This window comes from Nerophis ophidion, linkage group LG19 (assembly GCF_033978795.1).
Source record: "Nerophis ophidion isolate RoL-2023_Sa linkage group LG19, RoL_Noph_v1.0, whole genome shotgun sequence".
In the NCBI taxonomy this organism is placed as follows: domain Eukaryota; kingdom Metazoa; phylum Chordata; class Actinopteri; order Syngnathiformes; family Syngnathidae; genus Nerophis; species Nerophis ophidion.
This window is the reverse complement of record NC_084629.1, coordinates 37,369,002-37,388,839: the sequence shown is the minus strand read 5'-3', so window position 1 is coordinate 37,388,839 and position 19,838 is coordinate 37,369,002. Positions and strand designations below refer to the sequence as shown.

Here is a 19,838-nt window from a genome sequence, read left to right as displayed (position 1 = left end):
GATAAAATGATGATGGGGGTCAGATAAAATGATGATGGGGGCCAGGTAAAATGATGTTGGGGGGCCAGATAAAATGATGATGGAGGCTAGGTAAAATGATGATGGGGGCCAGATAAAATGATGTTCGGGGCCGGGTAAAATGATGATGGGGGCCAGTAAAATGATGATGCGGGACATGTAAAATGATGTCGGGGGCCAGACAAAATAATGTTGGGGTCCAGGTAAAATGATGTTGGGGGCCAGGTAAAATGATGAAGGGGCCAGGTAAAAAAATGTTGGGGGTCAGATAGAATAATGTTGGGGGCCAGTTAAATGATGTTGGGGCCAGATAAAATGAATATGGGGGCCAAGTAAAATGATGTTGGGGGCCATTTAAAATGGTGTGGCATGCCAGATAAAATGATATTGTCGGGCAGGTAAAATGATGTTGGGGGTCAGATAAAATTATGTTGGGGGCCAGATAAAAAAAAATATTGGGGTTCAGATAGAATAATGTTGGGGCCAGATAAAATGATGTTGGGGGCCAAGTAAACTGATGTTGGGGGCCAGGTAAAATGATGTTGGGGCCAGATCAAATGTTGGGGGCCAGGTAAAATGATGTTGGGGGTCAGATAAAATGATGTTGGGGGCCAGGTAAAATGATGAAGGGGACCAGTTAAAAATGAAGTGGGGGGGTCAGATAGAATAATGTTGGGGGCCAGTTAAATGATGTTGGGGCCAGATAAAATGAATATGGGGGACAAGTAAAATGATGTTGGGGGCCATGTAAAATGGTGTGGCATGCCAGATAAAATGATATTGTGGGCCAGATAAAATGATGTTGGGAGTCAGATAAAATGATGTTGGGGGCCAGGTAAAATTATGTTTGGGGTCAGATAAAATGATGTTGGGGGCCAGGTAAAATGATGAAGGGGCCAGGTAAAATGATGATGGGGGTCAAGTAAAATGATGTTGGGGGCCAGGTAAAATGATGAAGGGGCCAAGTAAAATGATGATGGGGGTCAAGTAAAATGATGTTGCGGGCCAGTTAAATGATGATGGGGCCAAGTAAAATCATGATGGGGGCCAAGTAAAATGATGATGGGGGCCAGATAAAATGATGTTGGGGGCCAGGTAAAATGATGTTGGGGGCCAAGTAAAATGATGATGGGAGCCAGGTAAAATGATGATGGGGCCAGATAAAATGATGAAGGGGCCAGGTAAAATAATGTTGGGGGTCAAGTAAAATGATGTTGGGGGCCAAGTAAAATGATGATGGGGGCCAGGTAAAATGATGATGGGGCCAGATAAAATGATGAAGGGGCCAGGTAAAATAATGTTGGGGGTCAGATAAAATGATTATGGGGGCCAGATAAAATGATGTTGAGGGCCAGGTAAAATGATGTTGGGGGCCAGGTAAAATGATGTTGAGGGCCAGGTAAAATGATGTTGGGGGCCAGGTAAAATGATGTTGGGGGCCAGGTAAAATGATGTTGGGGGCCAGGTAAAATGATGTTGGGGGTCAGATAAAATGATGATGGGGGCCAGATAAATGATGATGGGGGCCAAGTAAAATGATGATGGGGGCCAAGTAAAATGATGATGAGGGCCAGATAAATGATGTTGGGGGGCCAGATAAAATGATGTTGGGGGCCAGGTAAAATGATGTTGGGGGCCAGGTAAAATGATGTTGGTGGTCGGATAAAATGATGTTGGGGGTCAGATAAAATGATGATGGGGGCCAGGTAAATGATGTTGAGTTAGACAGGTGTGCATTAGGGGATGAAGGCCACTCTCGTGCTGCATGAATAAAGTGTCAATATAATATCTTTATTTGCTATGTTACATATCTACATGATACATATCTACATGTCTGCACGCAGCAGGCGATACTGAAGGCACAGGTGTCCCACAGCGTGATATCGTTCACAAGGAAGTCAGACGAGGCTGCTTTGGGACGTCGGCGATGCATGCTGGGTAAAGAAGGATCTCCCAGGGAGCAGAGAGCGCTACAAGGTGCAGAGCGAGTGCAGCTCGCTGGTGTTGTAACTGAGGGCGGGCGCCGTGGTCTGCATTCCCCCCAGGGCGTCCTGACCTCGGATCTTCAGGTTGAGGCTGCGGATCTTCCAGCTGTTATTGTCCAAGGGCGAGCGGATGAGTCCAAAGATCTGCTCGAATATTCCCAGGCAGGCGGCGTCCCGGTGGATGGTGCCGGCCACCGCCACCAGCACCAGGCCGTGCGGGGACGCCAGCACGTTGAGTCCGTGAGAGTCCAGGTTGGGGCTGAGGAGGAGGAGCTCCTCCTTGGTCAAGGCCAGGAGGCGACGGCTCACTAGATCCGCCCCCACAAACTCCTCCATCTGCTCGCTGCCCGCTCTGAGGAAGAACACGTAGGTCAGGGTTCTTCAAAAGTCAACTGGTAAATGAAGGTGAAGCAATCCACCACTTTTATACACTGACTTTTAAAGGGTATTTTATGCTTTTATTTTGAAGGATTTTTTTGGACACTGCCAGCACCCTGCAGGACCCCAAAAGGGACAAGACAAAATGGATGGATGGAATTTATTTAACTGATGGTTTGTCTTGGAACCACTTTTTGTAAACTCACCTTTTAAAGGTTATTTTCTGCCTTTATTTTGAAGGATTTTTCTTGGACACTGAATTTATTTAACTGATGTTTTGTCTTTGAAACACTATTTAAAAGGTTATTTTCTGCCTTTATTTTGAAATATTTTTCTGGACACTGCCAGAACCCCCCACAACCCCAAAAGGGACAAGCGGTAGGAAATAGATGAAATTTATTGAACTGATGTTTTGTCTTGGAACCACTTTTTATACACTGACTTTTATAAAGGTAATTTTCGGCCTTTATTTTGAAAGATTTTTGGGGTACTGAATTTATTAACTGATGTTTTGTTATACACTGACTTTTATAGGTTATTTTGTGCCTTTATTTTGAAGGATTTTTCTTGGACACTGAATTTATTTAACTGATGTTTTGTCTTTGAAACACTATTTAAAAGGTTATTTTCTGCCTTTATTTTGAAAGATTTTTTTGGACACTGCCAGATCCCCCCACAACCCCAAAAGGGACAAGCGGTAGGAAATAGATGGAATTTATTGAACTGATGTTTTGTCTTGGAACCACTTTTCATACACGGACTTTTATAGGTTATTTTGTGCCTTTATTTTGAAGGATTTTTCTTGGACACTGAATTTATTTAACTGATGTTTTGTCTTTGAAACACTATTTAAAAGGTTATTTTCTGCCTTTATTTTGAAATATTTTTTGGGACACTGCCAGAATCCCCCACAACCCCAAAAGGGACAAGCGGTAGGAAATAGATGGAATTTATTGAACTGATGTTTTGTCTTGGAACCACTTTTTATACACTGACTTTTATAGAAGTAATTTTCAGCCTTTATTTTGAAGGATTTTTGGGATACTGAATTTATTAACTGATGTTTTGTTATACACTGACTTTTATAGGTTATTTTGTGCCTTTATTTTGAAGGATTTTTCTTGGACACTGAATTTATTTAACTGATGTTTTGTCTTTGAAACACTATTTAAAGGGTTATTTTCTGCCTTTATTTTGAAAGATTTTTTTGGACACTGCCAGATCCCCCCACAACCCCAAAAGGGACAAGCGGTAGGAAATAGATGGAATTTATTGAACTGATGTTTTGTCTTGGAACCACTTTTTTATACACTGACTTTTATAAAGGTAATTTTCTGCCTTTATTTTGAAGGATTTTTGGGATACTGAATTTATTAACTAATGTTTTGTTATACACTGACTTTTATAGATTATTTTGTGAATTTATTTTGAAGGATTTTTCTTGGACACTGAATTTATTTAACTGATGTTTTGTCTTTGAAACACTATTTAAAAAGTTATTTTCTGCCTTTATTTTGAAAGATTTTTTTGGACACTGCCAGAACCCCCCACAACCCCAAAAGGGACAAGCGGTAGGAAATAGATGGAATTTATTGAACTGATGTTTTGTCTTGGAACCACTTTTTATACACTGACTTTTATAAAGGTAATTTTCTGCCTTTATTTTGAAGGATTTTTGGGATACTGAATTTATTAACTAATGTTTTGTTATACACTGACTTTTATAGGTTATTTTGTGCCTTTATTTTGAAGGATTTTTCTTGGACACTGAATTTATTTAACTGATGTTTTGTCTTTGAAACACTATTTAAAAGGTTATTTTCTGCCTTTATTTTGAAATATTTTTTTGGACACTGCCAGAATCCCCCACAACCCCAAAAGGGACAAGCGGTAGGAAATAGATGGAATTTATTGAACTGATGTTTTGTCTTGGAACCACTTTTTATACACTGACTTTTATAAAGGTAATTTTCTGCCTTTATTTTGAAGGATTTTTGGGATACTGAATTTATTAACTAATGTTTTGTTATACACTGACTTTTATTGGTTATTTTGTGCCTTTATTTTGAAGGATTTTTCTTGGACACTGAATTTATTTAACTGATGTTTTGTCTTGGAACCACTTTTTATACACTGACTTTTAAAGGTTATTTTGTGCCTTTATTTTGAAGGTGAAGCAATATACCACTTTTTATACACTGACTTCTAAAGGTTATTTGGTGCCTTTATTTTGAAGGATTTTTCTTGGACACTGATTTTATTAACTAATGTTTTGTTATACACTGACTTTTATAGGTTATTTTGTGCCTTTATTTTGAAGGATTTTTCTTGGACACTGGATTTATTTAACAGATGTTTTGTCTTGGAACCACTTTTTTATAAACTGACTTTTTAAGGTTATTTTGTGCCTTTATTTTGAAGGTGAAGCAATCGACAACTTTTCATACACTGACTTTTAAAGGTTATTTGGTGCCTTTATTTTGAAAGATTTTTAGGACACTGATGTCTTTGTTTTGGAACCACATTTTATAAACTGACTTTTAAAAGTTATTTGGTGCCTTTATTTTGAAGGATTTTTTTGGGCACTGAATTTATTTAACCGATGTTTTGTCTTGGAACCACTTCTTATACACTGACTTTTAAAGGTTATTTTGTGCCTTTATTATGAAAGTGAAGCAATCGACCACTTTTTATACACTGACATATAAAGGTTATATTCTGCCTTTATTTTGAAGGATTTTTTTGGACACTGTATTTATTGAACTGATGTTTTGTCTTGGAACCACTTTTCATACACAGACTTTTAAAAGTTATTTTGTGCCTTAATTTTGAAAGATTTTTTGGACACTGAATTTATTCAACCAATGTTTTTTTTGTCTTGGAACCACTTTTTTTATACACTGACTTTTTAAGGTTATTTTGTGCCTTTATTTTGAAGGCGAGGCAATCGACCACTTTTCATACACTGACTTTTAAAGGTTATTTGGTGCCTTTATTTTGAAAAAAATTTTGGACACTGATGTTTTTGTCTTGGAACCACATTTTATACACTGACTTTTAAAAGTTATTGTGTGCCTTTATTTTGAAGGATTTTTTGGACACTGAAGTCATTTAACCAATGTTCTGTCTTGGAACCACTTCTTATACACTGACTTTTAAAGGTTATTTTGTACCTTTATTTTGAAGGTGAAGCAATCGACCACTTGTCATACACTGACTTATAAAGGTTATTTTCTGCCTTTATTTTGAAGGATTTTTTGGACACTGAAGTCATTTAACCAATGTTCTGTCTTGGAACCACATTTTATACATTGACTTTTATAAAGGTTATTTTCTGCCTTTATTTTGAAGGATTTTTTGGACACTGAATTTATTTAACCGATGTTTTGTCTTGGAACCACTTTTTTACACACTGACTTTTTAAAGTTATTTTGTGCCTTTATTTTGAAGGATTTTTTGGACACTGAAGTCATTTAACCAATGTTCTGTCTTGGAACCACTTTTTATACACTGACTTTTATAAAGGTTATTTTCTGCCTTTATTTTGAAGGATTTTTTTGGACACTGAATTTATTCAACCGATGTTTTGTCTTGGAACCACTTTTCATACACAGACTTTTAAAAGTTATTTTGTGCCTTTATTTTGAAGGATTTTTTGGACACTGAATTTATTTAACCGATGTTTTGTCTTGGAACCACTTTTTTACACACTGACTTTTTAAAGTTATTTTGTGCCTTTATTTTGAAGGATTTTTTGGACACTGAAGTCATTTAACCAATGTTCTGTCTTGGAACCACTTTTCATACACTGACTTTTAAAGGTTATTTTCTGCCTTTATTTCGAAGGAATTTTTTGGACACTGAATTTATTAACTGATGTTTTGTTATAAGCTGACTTTTAAAAATTATTTTCTGCTTTTATTTTGAAGGATTTTTTTGGACACCAAATTTATTTAACTGATATTTGGTCTTGGAACCACATTTTATAAACCGACTTTTAAAGGTTATTTGGTGCCTTTATTTTGAAGGATTTTTTTGGGCACCGAATTTATTCAACCAATGCTTTGTCTTGGAACCACTTCTTATACACTGACTTTTAAAGGTTATTTTGTACCTTTATTTTGAAGGTGACGCAATCAACCACTTTTCATACACTGACTTATAAAGGTTATTTTCTGCCTTTATTTTGAAGGATTTTTTGGACACTGAAGTTATTTAACCAATGTTTTGTCTTGGAACCACTTTTTATACATTGACTTTTATAAAGGTTATTTTCTGCCTTTATTTTGAAGGATTTTTTTGGACACTGAATTTATTCAACCGATGTTTTGTCTTGGAACCACTTTTCATACACAGACTTTTAAAAGTTATTTTGTGCCTTTATTTTGAAGGATTTTTTGGACACTGAATTTATTTAACCGATGTTTTGTCTTGGAACCACTTTTTTATACACTGACTTTTTAAAGTTATTTCGTGCCTTTATTTTGAAGGCGAGGCAATCGACCACTTTTCATACGCTGACTTTTAAAGGTTATTTGGTGCCTTTATTTTGAAAAAATTTTGGGACACAGATGTTTTTGTCTTGGAACCACATTTTATACACTGACTTTTAAAAGTTATTGTGTGCCTTTATTTTGAAGGATTTTTTGGACACTGAAGTCATTTAACCAATGTTTTGTCTTGGAACCACTTCTTATACACTGACTTTTAAAGGTTATTTTCTGCCTTTATTTCGAAGGAATTTTTTGGACACTGAATTTATTAACTGATGTTTTGTTATACACTGACTTTTAAAGGTTATTTTCTGCCTTTATTTTGAAGGATTTTTTTGGACACCAAATGTATTTAACTGATATTTGGTCTTGGAACCACATTTTACAAACCGACTTTTAAAGGTTATTTGGTGCCTTTATGTTGAAGGATTTTTTTGGCCACTGAATTTATTGAACTGATGTTTTGTCTTGGAACCACTTCTTATACACTGACTTTTAAAGGTTATTTTATACCTTTATTTTGAAGGTGACGCAATCGACCACTTTTCATACACTGACTTATAAAGGTTATTTTCTGCCTTTATTTTGAAGGATTTTTTGGACACTGAATTTATTAACTAATGCTTTGTCTTGGGACCACTTTTCATACACAGACTTTTAAAAGTTACTTTGTGCCTTTATTTTGAAGGATTTTTTTGGACACTGAATTTATTTAACCGATGTTTTGTCTTGGAACCACTTTTTTACACACTGACTTTTTAAAGTTATTTTGTGCCTTTATTTTGAAGGCGAGGCAATCGACCACTTTTTATACACTGACTTATAAAGGTTATTTTCTGCCTTTATTTTGAAGGATTTTTTGGACACTGAATTTAGTAACTAATGTTTTGTCTTGGAAACACTTTTCATACACAGACTTTTAAAAGTTATTTTGTGCCTTTATTTTGAAGGATTTTTGGACACTGAAGTTATTTAACCAATATTTTGTCTTGGAACCACTTTTTATACACTGACTTTTATAAAGGTTATTTTCTGCCTTTATTTTGAAGGATTTTTTTGGACACTAAATTTATTCAACCGATGTTTTGTCTTGGAACCACTTTTCATACACAGACTTTTAAAAGTTATTTTGTGCCTTTATTTTGAAGGATTTTTTTGGACACTGAATTTATTTAATCAATGTTTTGTCTTGGAACCACTTTTTTACACAATGACTTTTTAAAGTTATTTTGTGCCATTATTTTGAAGGCGAGGCAATCGACCACTTTTTATACACTGGCTTTTAAAAGTTATTTCCTGCCTTTCTTTTGAATAATGAAGGGGGTGTGGTGTGTGGTCGCCACAGCAACTGATGTCTGATACTATTATTCTTCAAGACTATTATTGTGAGGCGGGCCAAGACTTTGGAAGAGTGATACCTGGCAATGAGGCGCAGCTTCACATCTGGCCAGAAGTGCTGTGGCCCCCAGTCCTGGGGCTGCTGGCCCAGCGCGGGGTTCTGACTGTTCAGCAGCTGGAAGAACCAAATGCAGAACTGCTGGCCGAGGGCCAAAAAGTCAAAGGTGGAGTCGTTCTTCACGTCGGCAAACTCCTGGGCCGTGCTGGGCAGCGGCGTCTGTCTGCTGTGATTGCTGCGGTCCTCGGCTAAGGCCTTCAGGTGGGAGGTGAACACACGGTCAGAACAACGGGAGCCTTTCCACCAACAAAGACCCAGGTCATGTGTGCCCACCTCTCCGTTTGACCAGAGCTGCAGCGTCCTCCTCACCAGCTGGTGCTTCTCACTGCTGGGGGGCAACTTCACCCCTTCTTTGGCCAGGTACTTAAATATGACGTCGCGGTGCACCTTCTTCCTCCTCAGCAGCTCCTCCCCATTTTTAGTGAAGGACAGGATGGCCTCTGCAGCCTCTGTGTGGAACATTCCAATAGAAGCCTTATAGGTGGCTCAGGTACATAAATACAATGTACACATATGACTTCATATTTACACATCATGTGATTAAAAATTGATTCCCTTTGCTTAGTTCATGCAATTATGTGTTAACTTTATTTTTGTTACAAAACCCATGTAAATTGGAGGGGAACATGTGTTTTTGTTACGGCATGGTCACATTGTTGGGGGGACAGAATAGAATAGAAAGTACTTTATTGATCGCTGGGGGAAATTCAGCACCACAGTTCCCTCACAATAGACAATAAAAACTTAGGTATTTTTTACATGTGAATAATATAAATACAGTCTATTATGCAGCATTATTCACATGTGAATAATATAATATATTATGCAGCATTTTTTTGAAGGATTTTTTTGGACACCAAATTTATTTAACTGATATTTGGTCTTGGAACCACATTTTATAAACCGACTTTTAAAGGTTATTTGGTGCCTTTATTTTGAAGGATTTTTTTGGGCACTGAATTTATTCAACCATTGTTTTGTCTTGGAACCACTTCTTATACAATAACTTTTAAAGGTTATTTTGTACCTTTATTTTGAAGGTGAAGCAATCGACCACTTTTCATACACTGACTTATAAAGGTTATTTTCTGTCTTTATTTTGAAGGATTTTTTTTGGACACTGAATTTATTGAACCGATGTTTTGTCTTGGAATCTCTTTTCATACACAGACTTTTAAAAGTTATTTTGTGCCTTTATTTTGAAGGATTTTTTGGACACTGAATTTATTTAACCGATCTTTTGTCTTGGAACCACTTTTTTACACACTGACTTTTTAAAGTTATTTTGTGCCTTTATTTTGAAGGCGAGGCAATCGACCACTTTTTATACACTGGTATTTTTACATGTGAATAATATAAATACAGTCTATTATGCAGCATTATTCACATGTGAATAATATAAATACAGTCTATTATGCAGCATTATTCACATGTGAATAATATAAATACAGTCTATTATACAGCGCTATTCACATTTAAATAACATAAATACAGTCTTATATACAGCATTATTGGCATGTGAATAATATTAATACAGTCTATTATACAGCATTATTCTCATGTGAATAATATAAATACAGTCTATTATACAGCATTTTTCAGATGTGAATAATATAAATACAGTCTATTATACAGCGTTATTCACATTTAAATAACATAAATACAGTCTTATATACAGCATTATTGACATGTGAATAATATTAATACAGTCTATTATACAGCATTATTCTCATGTGAATAATATAAATACAGTCTATTATACAGCCTTCTAAAAACATCCAAAAACTTCCATCAAAGTTTTATATACACGCTGTAAGTATATCTGTAGTATCTAGTAACATTCATAATAACATGCAATATTTACATACTTTCAGCATACTGTAAGTACATATGTAATGTAGCAACATTCATAATAACGTGTCATATTTACATATTTTCATCATGCTGTAAGTATATATGTAATGTAGTAACATTCACAATAACATGCAATATTTACATATTTTGATCATACTGTAAGTAAATATGTACCGTAGTAACATTCCTAGTAACATGTCATATTTACATATTGTTATCATACTGTAAGTATATATGTAATGTAGTAACATTCATAATAACATGTAATATTTACATATTTTGATTATATTGTAAGTATATGCATGTAGTATCTAGTAACATCCATCCATCCATGGACGGATGGAAGTATATACATGTAGTATCTAGTAACATTCATAATAACATGTAATATTTATATATTTTGTTCATGCTGTAAGTATGGGCTTCACGGTGGAAGAGGGGTTAGTGCGTCTGCCTCACAATATGAAGGTCCTGCAGTCCTGGGTTCAAATCCAGGCTGGGGATCTTTCTGTGTGGAGTTTGCATGTTCTCCCCGTGAATGCGTGGGTTCCCTCCGGGTACTCCGGCTTCCTCCCACTTCCAAAGACATGCACCTGGGGATAGGTTGATTGGCAACACTAAATTGGCCCTAGTGTGTGAATGTGAGTGTGAATGTTGTCTGTCTATCTGTGTTGGCCCTGCGATGAGGTGGCGACTTGTCCAGAGTGTACCCTGCCTTCCGCCCGATTGTAGCTGAGATAGGCACCAGCACCCCCCGCGACCCCAAAAGGGAATAAGCGGTAGAAAATGGATGGATGGATGCTGTAAGTATATATGCAATGGAGTAACATTTCTAGTAATATGTCATATTTAATTATTTGTATCCTACTGTAAGTATATATGTAATGTAGTAACATTTATAATAACATGTAATTACATATTTTGATCATACTGAATGTATATATGTAGTATCTAGTAACATTCATAATAACATGTAATATTTGCATATTTTCATCATGCTGTAAGTATATATGTAATGTAATAGCAATCATAATAACATGTAATATTTACATATTTTGGTCATGAGCGACCCCAAAGGGAATAAGCGGTAGGAAATGGATGGATGGATGTAAGTATATATATGTAATATAGTAACAATCATAATAACATGTAATATTTACATATTTTGATCATACTGTAAGTATATATGTAAAGTTGCAACATTCATAATAACATGTAATCCTTTCACATTTTGATCATAGTGTAAGTATATATGTAGTATCTAGTAACATTCATAATAACATGTAATATTTACATATTTTGGTCATACTGTAAGTATATATATGTAGTATCTAGTAACATTCATAATAACATGTAATATTTGCATATTTTCATCATGCTGTTAGTATCAATGTAATGTAATAACATTCATAATAACATGTAATATTTACATATTCTGATCATGAGTGACCCCAAAGGGAATAAGCAGTAGGAAATGGATGGATGTAAGTGTATATGTAATGTAGTAAAACTCATAATAACATGTAACATTTACATATTTTGATCATGCTGTAAGTATATATGTAGTATCTAGTAACATTCACAACAACATGCGGTCCCCTCCTTCTCATTGTGTCCCATTTGGTTGTGTTTTTCCTCGCCCTGATGTGGGATGTTGTTGTGGCTTGTGCAGCCCTTTGAGACATTTGTGATTTAGGGCTGTATAATTAAACTTTAATTGATTGATTGAATTGTAATTTGTCTCTGTGTTATTAATATTGTTATATGTGTTGGCTATACATTGCTATCATTGTATTTGGCGCTTTTTGGATGATATTAGATGGCTCCATGGGCACAATAGTGTACTCCATTTGGCTGCCTTATGCTAGCGTTTATTTACGAGTTAGAATGCATAAAAAGAAAGTGTTCTCGTTTCACACAGGGATTCCAAATGATAGGCAAAATTCCCCCAAAAAGTGCAGTTCTAAGTGTCTGCAGCATGTTATTAAAGCTTTCGCCATCAGCAAAGTCGCGTCAGTTGTGAATATTCCGACAAAATGTCAACATTATTGTGACTATATTGAGGGGACATGTCACATGCTAGCTGTTGCTAGCTAGCGCGGGCTTCAATATTACTCGTAGTTACCTGTAACGTTTTCCACCACTATCATCTTGTTCGTAACGGTGTCGCTCAGCGAAAGTATATCAGCCTTGGACAGCAAATGGAGAATTTTCTCACATCCTTCTCGCTCTCGCCCTGAGAGCCCCGCCATCCCCGCCACGGCAGCAAGCTAGCAGGACGACAACAACAAACCCACCCCCAAACATGTCCGTGCAGGAACTGGGCTTGGCGACGACGGTTCCCGCCTTAACGTTTAACTTTTTTTTTTTTTTTTTCGACGCGTCATGACCAGCAATGTACTATTGTATCATTAAATAGGTCAAGGTATGTTTTTTGGCATTTGAATTAAAAACAAAACAAAAACAACAACAACAATTGGTTTATTTGAATTTCGTCTTGAAGAAACAAAAAAATAGTATTGAAATACCAAAACAGACACTGACCCCAAAGCAATAACTAAATACAAAGGACGGTTTGATGTTCAAATTATATTTCATTAAAGAAAAATGTAACCCCACAATAAAAAGAAACGAAAAAAACAGACCAAAACGGGTGTTTTTGGTTCCAATTATAAAACCGGAAAATGCATTTCAAAGTAAAAGCGGTGATACTACAGTGCCGTGCGTAGTGAAAATGTGTGTAGAGATTTCTGTAGATGTTATGTAATGTCCAAGATAATTCATTAATATGGCTCCAAAATACATTTTAGCCAGTGTCACAGGCACACGGGTACCTTACTAATTATTTCCGCTTTTACTCTGAAAATACATTTCCCGGCGTCTGCCAGAAAAACAAAACAAACATCCGGTTTTCCGTTCTGTTTTATCGGGGATTTGATTGATTTTCATACTACATTTCATTAAAGAAAAATGTAACCCCCCCAGTAAAAAGAAACGGAAAAACAGACCAAAACGGGTGTTTTTTGTTCCAATTATAAAACCGGAAGTTTCATTTTCAAAGTAAAAGCGGTGATACTACAGTGCGTAGTGAAAATGTGTGTAGAGATTTATGTAGATGTTATATAATGTCCAAAATACATTTTAGCCAGTGTCACAGGCACACGGGTACCTTACTAATTATTTCCGCTTTTACTCTGAAAACACATTTCCCGACATCTGCCAAAAAAACAAAAACAAACATCCGTTTTTCCGTTCCGTTTTATCGGGGATTTGATTGATTTTCATACTATATTTCATTAAAGAAAAATGTAACCCCCAGCAAAAAGAAACGGAAAAACAGACCAAAACGGTTTTTCTATGTTCCAATTACAAAACCGGAAATTTCCTTTTCAAAGTAAAAGCGGTGATACTACGGTGCGTAGTGAAAATGTGTGTAGAGATTTATGTAGATGTTATATAATGTCCAAAATACATTTTAGCCAGTGTCACAGTTACACGGGTACCTTAGTAATTATTTCCGCTTTTACTCTGAAAACACATTTCCCGGCGTCTGCCAGAAAAACAAAACAAAAATCCGTTTTTCCGTTCCGTTTTTATCTGGGATTTGATTGATTTTCTTACTGTATTTCATTAGAGAAAAATGTAACTCCCCAGTAAAAAGAAACGGAAAAACAGACCAAAACGGGTGTTTTTTTTTTCCAATTATAAAACCGGAAATTTTATTTTCAAAGTAAAAGCGGTGATACTACAGTGCGTAGTGAAAATATGTGTAGAGATTTATGAAGATGTTATATAATGTCCAAAATAATTCATTAATATGGCTCCAAAGTACATTTTAGCCAGTGTCACAGGCACACGGGTACCTTACTAATTAGTTCCGCTTTTACTCTGAAAACACATTTCCCGGCGTCCGCCCAAAAAAAAAAAAAAAACATCCGTGTTTCCGTTCAGTTTTATCGGGGATTTGATTGATTTTCATATTATATTTCATTAAAGAAAAATGTAACCCCCCCAGTAAAAAGAAACGGAAAAACAGCCCAAAACGGGTATTTTTTGTTCCAATTACAAAACCGGAAGTTTCATTTTCAAAGTAAAAGCGGTGATACTACAGTGCGTAGTGAAAATGTGTGTAGAGATTTATGTAGATGTTATATAATGTCCAAAATACATTTTAGCCAGTGTCACAGGCACACGGGTACCTTACTAATTATTTCCGCTTTTACTCTGAAAACACTTTTCCCAGCGTCTGCCAGAAAAACAAAACAAACATCCGATTTTCCGTTCAGTTTTATCGGGGATTTGATTGATTTTCAGACTATATGAAAATCAATATGGAAAAATGTAACTCCCCAGTAAAAAAAAACGGAAAAACAGACCAAAACGGGTGTTTTTTGTTCCAATTACAAAACCGGAAGTTTCATTTTCAAAGTAAAAGCAGCGGTACTACAGTGCGTAGTGAAAATGTGCGTATACATTTCTGTAGATGTTATGTCATGTCTAAAATAATTTATTAGTAAGGCCCAAAAATACATTTTAGGGCACACGGGTACCTTAGTAATTATTCCCGCTTTTACTCTGAAAACAAATTTCCCGCCGTCTGCTGAAAAAAAATAAATATATATATATACGTTTTTCTGCTCCGTTTTACAGGGGATTTGATCGATTTTCATATTACATTTCATTAGAGAAAATGTAAACTCTCCAGTAAAAAGAAACGGAAAAACAGACCAAAGCGGATGTTTTTTTTTCTCCTGTCCTCGAACCGGAAGTTAAATTTTCAAAGTTAAAGCAGGGATACTACTTTATGTATTTGGAGCCCAGAACAGAAACTATTTTGGACGTGACAGCAAAAAATGACATCTGAATACATCTTTACGCGCATATTCCACTAAAGTGATGGCAAAAGATGATTTCATCACGAACCATACAGCACTATATAGCTTTTATTACAGGCCAATGTGCGGTAAAATTGCCACTTCCGGTGTCAGTGTCGGAAAAAATTAAACCAACATCCGTTTTCGTCTGTTGTTTAGTTCTTGATTATATATGCATAGAGATTTATGTAGATGTCAGTCCTCATTATGTCATATCTAAAATAATTAATTGGTATGGCTCCAAATACATTTTAGCTAGTGTCACAGGCACGCGGGTACCTTTGTAATTATTCCCGCTTTTACTCTGAAAATTTTTTCCCGGCGTCTGCCCAAAATAACAAAAACAACATCCGTTGTTCCGTTCCGTTTTACCGGGAATTTGATTGCTTTTCATATCATATTTCATTAGAGAAAATATAAACTCTCCAGTAAAAAGAAACAGAAAAACAGACCAAACTGGTGGTTTTTTTTCACATTATAAAACCGGAAGTTTTAATTTTCAAAGTAAAAGCCGGGATACTATACAGTGCCTAGTGAAAAATGTGCGTAGAGAGTTCTGTAGATGTCCGTCCTCGTTATGTCATGTCTAAAATAATTAGTTGGTAAGGCTCCAAAAACATTTTAGCCAGTGTCTCAGGCACACGAGTGCCTTAGTAATTATTCCTGCTTTTACTCTGAAAACAAATATCCCGGCGTCTGTCAAAAAAAAAATATATAATTTTTTCTGTTCCGTTTGATTGATTTTCATATTATATTTCATTAAAGAAAATTTACACTCTCCAGTAAAAAGAAACGGAAAAACACACCAAAACGGGTATTTATTTTATTTTATTATAAACCGGAAATTTTATTTTCAAAGTAAAAACCGGGGTACTACAGTTTGTAGTGAAAAATGTGCGTACAGATTTCTGTAAATGTCAGTCCTCGTTATGTAATGTCTAAAATAATTCATTAGTAAGGCTCCAGAATACATTTTAGCCAGTGTCACAGGCATACGGGTACCTTAGTAATTATTCCCGCTTTTACTCTGAAAAATAAATTTCCCGTTGTCTACTAAAAAATATCCCAAAACGTTTTACTGCGGATTTGATTGATTTTCATATTATATTTCATTAAAGAAAAAGTAAACTATCCAGTAAAAAGAAACAGAAAAACAAACCAATACGGGTGTTTTCTTTCCAAATTATAAAACCGAAAGTTTCGTTTTCAAAGTAAAAGCGGGGACTACTATTTGGAGCCCTACATAGAAACTTTTATGGACGTGACATAGCAAAAAATGACACCTAAATATATCTCTACGTGCATATTCGACTAAAGTGATGGCAAAAGATGATTTCATCAACAATATACAGCTTTCCTTACAGCCCAGTCCGCGGTAAAATCGCTACTTCCGGTATTAATGTCGTAAAATGAAAAAAAAAATGTTTCGTCTGTTTTTAGTTCCTGTTGATACATGCGATTTCTATAGATGTCAGTCCTCGTTATTTAATTCCTAAAAAAAAGACTCCAAATACATTTTTGACGGACTCACAGACACACGGGTACCATTATAAGTAATCCCGCTTTTACTTTGAAAATAATTTTCCCGGTGTCTGCAAACGACAAACATCGGTTTCGTTTTACTGGGGATTTTAAATTTCAATTTATATGTCATTAAATATAGAAATAATTATGAAACCGGTTACCTGTCATATTTAGTTATTGTTTTTCAACACCTTTTCATTTGTTTTATGTGTTTTAAAATGAATTTGAAATAAATAATACATCGTTTTACTGGGGATTTACAATTTCAATTTATATATGCTGAGATAAGCAGCAGAAAATGGATGGATGGATTTCAATAAATATTGAAATAAATATCGAACCGTTTTTTTTTTCATATTTAGTTATTGTTGTTCCACACCATTTTATTTTTTTGTGTGTGTTTTAAAACAAATGTGAAATCAACCGATCGATTCATGTTTTTCGATTTCCATTGATAAAAAAAATAACAGTCAATGACCAAAATGCAATGTTTTAAATGGTTGATTTGATGTTAAGGTCTCGAAATAAAGTCAGTGAAAGGAGACGCCTCTTACGTCTCTGACGCCTCTGATATTAAACAAATAAAAAAATACAATATGATTTCAGCCACATAAATGAATTGCCCTTATGGATTAATCACACAAAAAATACATGAAAAAAAACAGTTTTAATTATTTCTTTTTTTTCCGATACACCCTGTTTAGGTTGGGAGGTGTTAAATTTCCGGGGCGTACTTGAACGCGTCAGGAGATGGGCACACAAGCTAGTGGCTACAGCAGCTCTCTGCGGCTTAAATGTAAGATATAAATGACCAAACTTCATACTTTGAACAAGATATACGCTTTCGACCGGAGACATTTTATAACCTCCGCTGTCCTTCAACAGCTGATACCCGAAGATTAAACGAACGATTTCCATCGCTGAAAGGTAACGTAAGCGTTTCCTCATCCGGGTAACAAAGTCTCACCTTGACTATTTGTCACATTTAAACACTTCTGCTTTTTTAAAATGTCTTCAATTAAACTTTGCCAAACCTTAATTTTTTGATTACTTCTTAATGAGCTCTCTGAGTGCAGCGTGTGTCGAAATATACCAGAGAACATTCTTATTAACAGTTGGACCATCCATTTCCATTTGGTGCCTAGCTCAGCTACAATCGGGCTGAAGGCGGTGTACACCCTGGACAAGTCGCTATTCATCGCATTGCCAACACAGATAGACCGACAGGGAGGGAATCCACAAATTTTACAGGGAGAACATGCAAACTCCACACAGAAAAATCCCGAGCCCGGGATTGACCCCAGGACTACTCAGGACCTTCGTGTTGTGAGGCAGGGTCACCAACCTTTTTGTAACCAAGAGCTACTCCTTGGGTACTGATTAATGCGAAGGGCTACCAGTTTGATACACACTTAAATAAATGGACAAAAATAGCCAATTTGCTCAATTTACCTTTTGATAAATACAACTAAATAAATATATTAAAAAAAAGGGTATTTCTGTCCGTCATTCCGTCGTACATTTTTTTTTCCTTTTGCGGAAGTTTTTTTGTAGAGAATAAATGCTGAAAAAACACTTAACTGAACGGTTTAAAAGAGGAGATAACACGAAGAAAAAAGGAAATAAAATTTTGAAACATAGTTTATCTTTAAAATTCAATATTCAACCGAAAAAAATGAAGAGAAAAAAACTAGCTAATTCGAATCTTTTAAAAAAAAAAATATATATATATTGATGGAACATCATTAGTCATTTTTCCTGATTAAGATTAATTTTAGAATTTTGATGACATGTTTTAAATGGGTTGAAATCCAATCTGCACTTTGTTAGAATATATAACAAATTGGACCAAGCTATATTTCTTACAAAGACAAATCATTATTTCTTCTAGATTTTCCAGAACAAACATTTTTTAATAAATTCAAAAGACTTTGAAATAAGATTTACATTTGATTCTACAGATTTTCTAGATTTGCCGGAATAATTTTTTTGAATTTTAGTCATAATTATGAAGAGAAATTTCACAAATATTCATTGTCGAAAAAAAAGAAGCTAAAATGGGGGCGGTATAGCTCGGTTGGTAGAGTGGCCGTGCCAGCAACTTGAGGGTTGCAGGTTCGATTCCCGCTTCCACCCTCATAGTCACTGCCGTTGTGTCCTTGGGCAAGACACTTTACTCCCTGCTCCCAGTGCCACCCACACTGCTTTAAATGTAACTTAGATATTGGGTGTCACTATGTAAAGCGCTTTGAGTCACTAGAGAAAAAGCGCTATATAAATATAATTCACTTCACTTCAAAATTAGGAATTAAATTAAAATGTATTTATTATTCTTTACAATAAAAAAAATAAAAAAAACTTGAACGTTGATTTAAATTGTCAGGAAAGAAGAGGAGGGAATTTAAAAGGTAAAAAGGTATATGTGTTTGAAAATCCTGAAATCATTTTTAAGGTTGTATTTTTTCTCAAATTGTCCTTCTGAAAGTTAAAGTAAAAAAATTAATTTATTTATTTAAACAAGTGAAAGCCAAGTCTTTAAAATATTTTCTTGGATTTTCAAATTCTATTTGAGTTTTGTCTCTCTTAGAATTAAAAATGTCGAGCAAAGCCAGACAACCTTGCTAGTAAATAAATACAATTTAAAAAAAATAGAGGCAGCTCACTGGTAAGTGCTGCTATTTGAGCTATTTTTAGAACAGGCTAGCGGGCGACTCATCTGGTCCTCACGGGCGACCTGGTGCCCGCGGGCACCGCGTTGGTGACCCCTGCACTAACCCCTCTTCCACCGTGAAGCCCCAACAGTTGGACTTTGTACTTAAATGTTTCCAATGGGGTTGACTTTATCGCTTCTATCGCGATAAATCATTGATTCTTCTGTCTGTAGTCCAAATAAAACACACTTAATGGACAATATTTGACCAACATTCTTCATCTCTGACTCTGCTAACTTCTCAGTATGTTCATACAAACATTTGGGTGTAATAATAGATGATAAAATTAAAGTCTGATAGTTTATATATCAATGATGAAATATTAACATTGCAACACATGCCAATACGGCCGCTTTAGTTTACTAAATTACAATTTTAAATTTCCCACGGAGTAAAATGTGTCTCTTTTCATCGCATAATTACACAGTATTTGGGACATCTGTGTTGCTGAATCTTTTGCAATTTTTTCAATTAATAATGGAGACGTCAAAGAAGAATGCTGTTGGTGGAAAGCGGCGGATTGCAGCTGCCTTTAGCACCGAAAC

General features: G+C 35.4%; 2 protein-coding genes across 8 annotated transcripts in view; one reads left to right on the top strand and one right to left on the bottom strand.

Moving 5' to 3' along the window:
- Positions 1-1,788: 1,788 nt before the first annotated feature.
- Positions 1,789-12,493, bottom strand: lg19h3orf38 (linkage group 19 C3orf38 homolog). The gene is made up of 4 exons (XM_061879927.1): positions 12,310-12,493; positions 8,604-8,779; positions 8,293-8,525; positions 1,789-2,355 (listed from the first exon to the last, which is right to left on the bottom strand). Exons 1-4 carry the CDS (start codon positions 12,434-12,436, stop codon positions 1,989-1,991), a joined length of 903 nt encoding a protein of 300 aa, XP_061735911.1. The 5' UTR covers positions 12,437-12,493; the 3' UTR covers positions 1,789-1,988.
- A 4,768-nt stretch (positions 12,494-17,261) lies between these two features.
- The window catches only part of zgc:152951 (uncharacterized protein LOC569013 homolog), a 70,506-nt gene continuing 67,929 nt past the window's right edge, over positions 17,262-19,838 (top strand). For 6 of the 7 annotated variants that reach the window (XM_061879925.1, XM_061879926.1, XM_061879919.1 and 3 more), the window contains exons 1-2: positions 17,262-17,378; positions 17,468-17,509. The gene's annotated coding sequence lies outside the window, so the exon portion shown is untranslated. Of the gene's footprint in view, positions 17,510-19,838 lie in introns of all 7 variants that reach the window. The other variant, XM_061879923.1, reaches the window with a different exon arrangement.

Bases quoted from the DNA above. Each gene is read 5' to 3' on its own strand.
- lg19h3orf38 (XM_061879927.1), bottom strand. From the start codon at position 12,436: ATGGCGGGGCTCTCAGGGCGAGAGCGAGAAGGATGTGAGAAAATTCTC. The intron at 8,780-12,309 runs GTAACTACGAGT...TGTTCCACACAG, and splicing joins AGTGGTGGAAAACGTTACAG to AGGCTGCAGAGGCCATCCTG. The intron at 8,526-8,603 runs GTGGGCACACAT...TCCCACCTGAAG, and splicing joins AGCTCTGGTCAAACGGAGAG to GCCTTAGCCGAGGACCGCAG.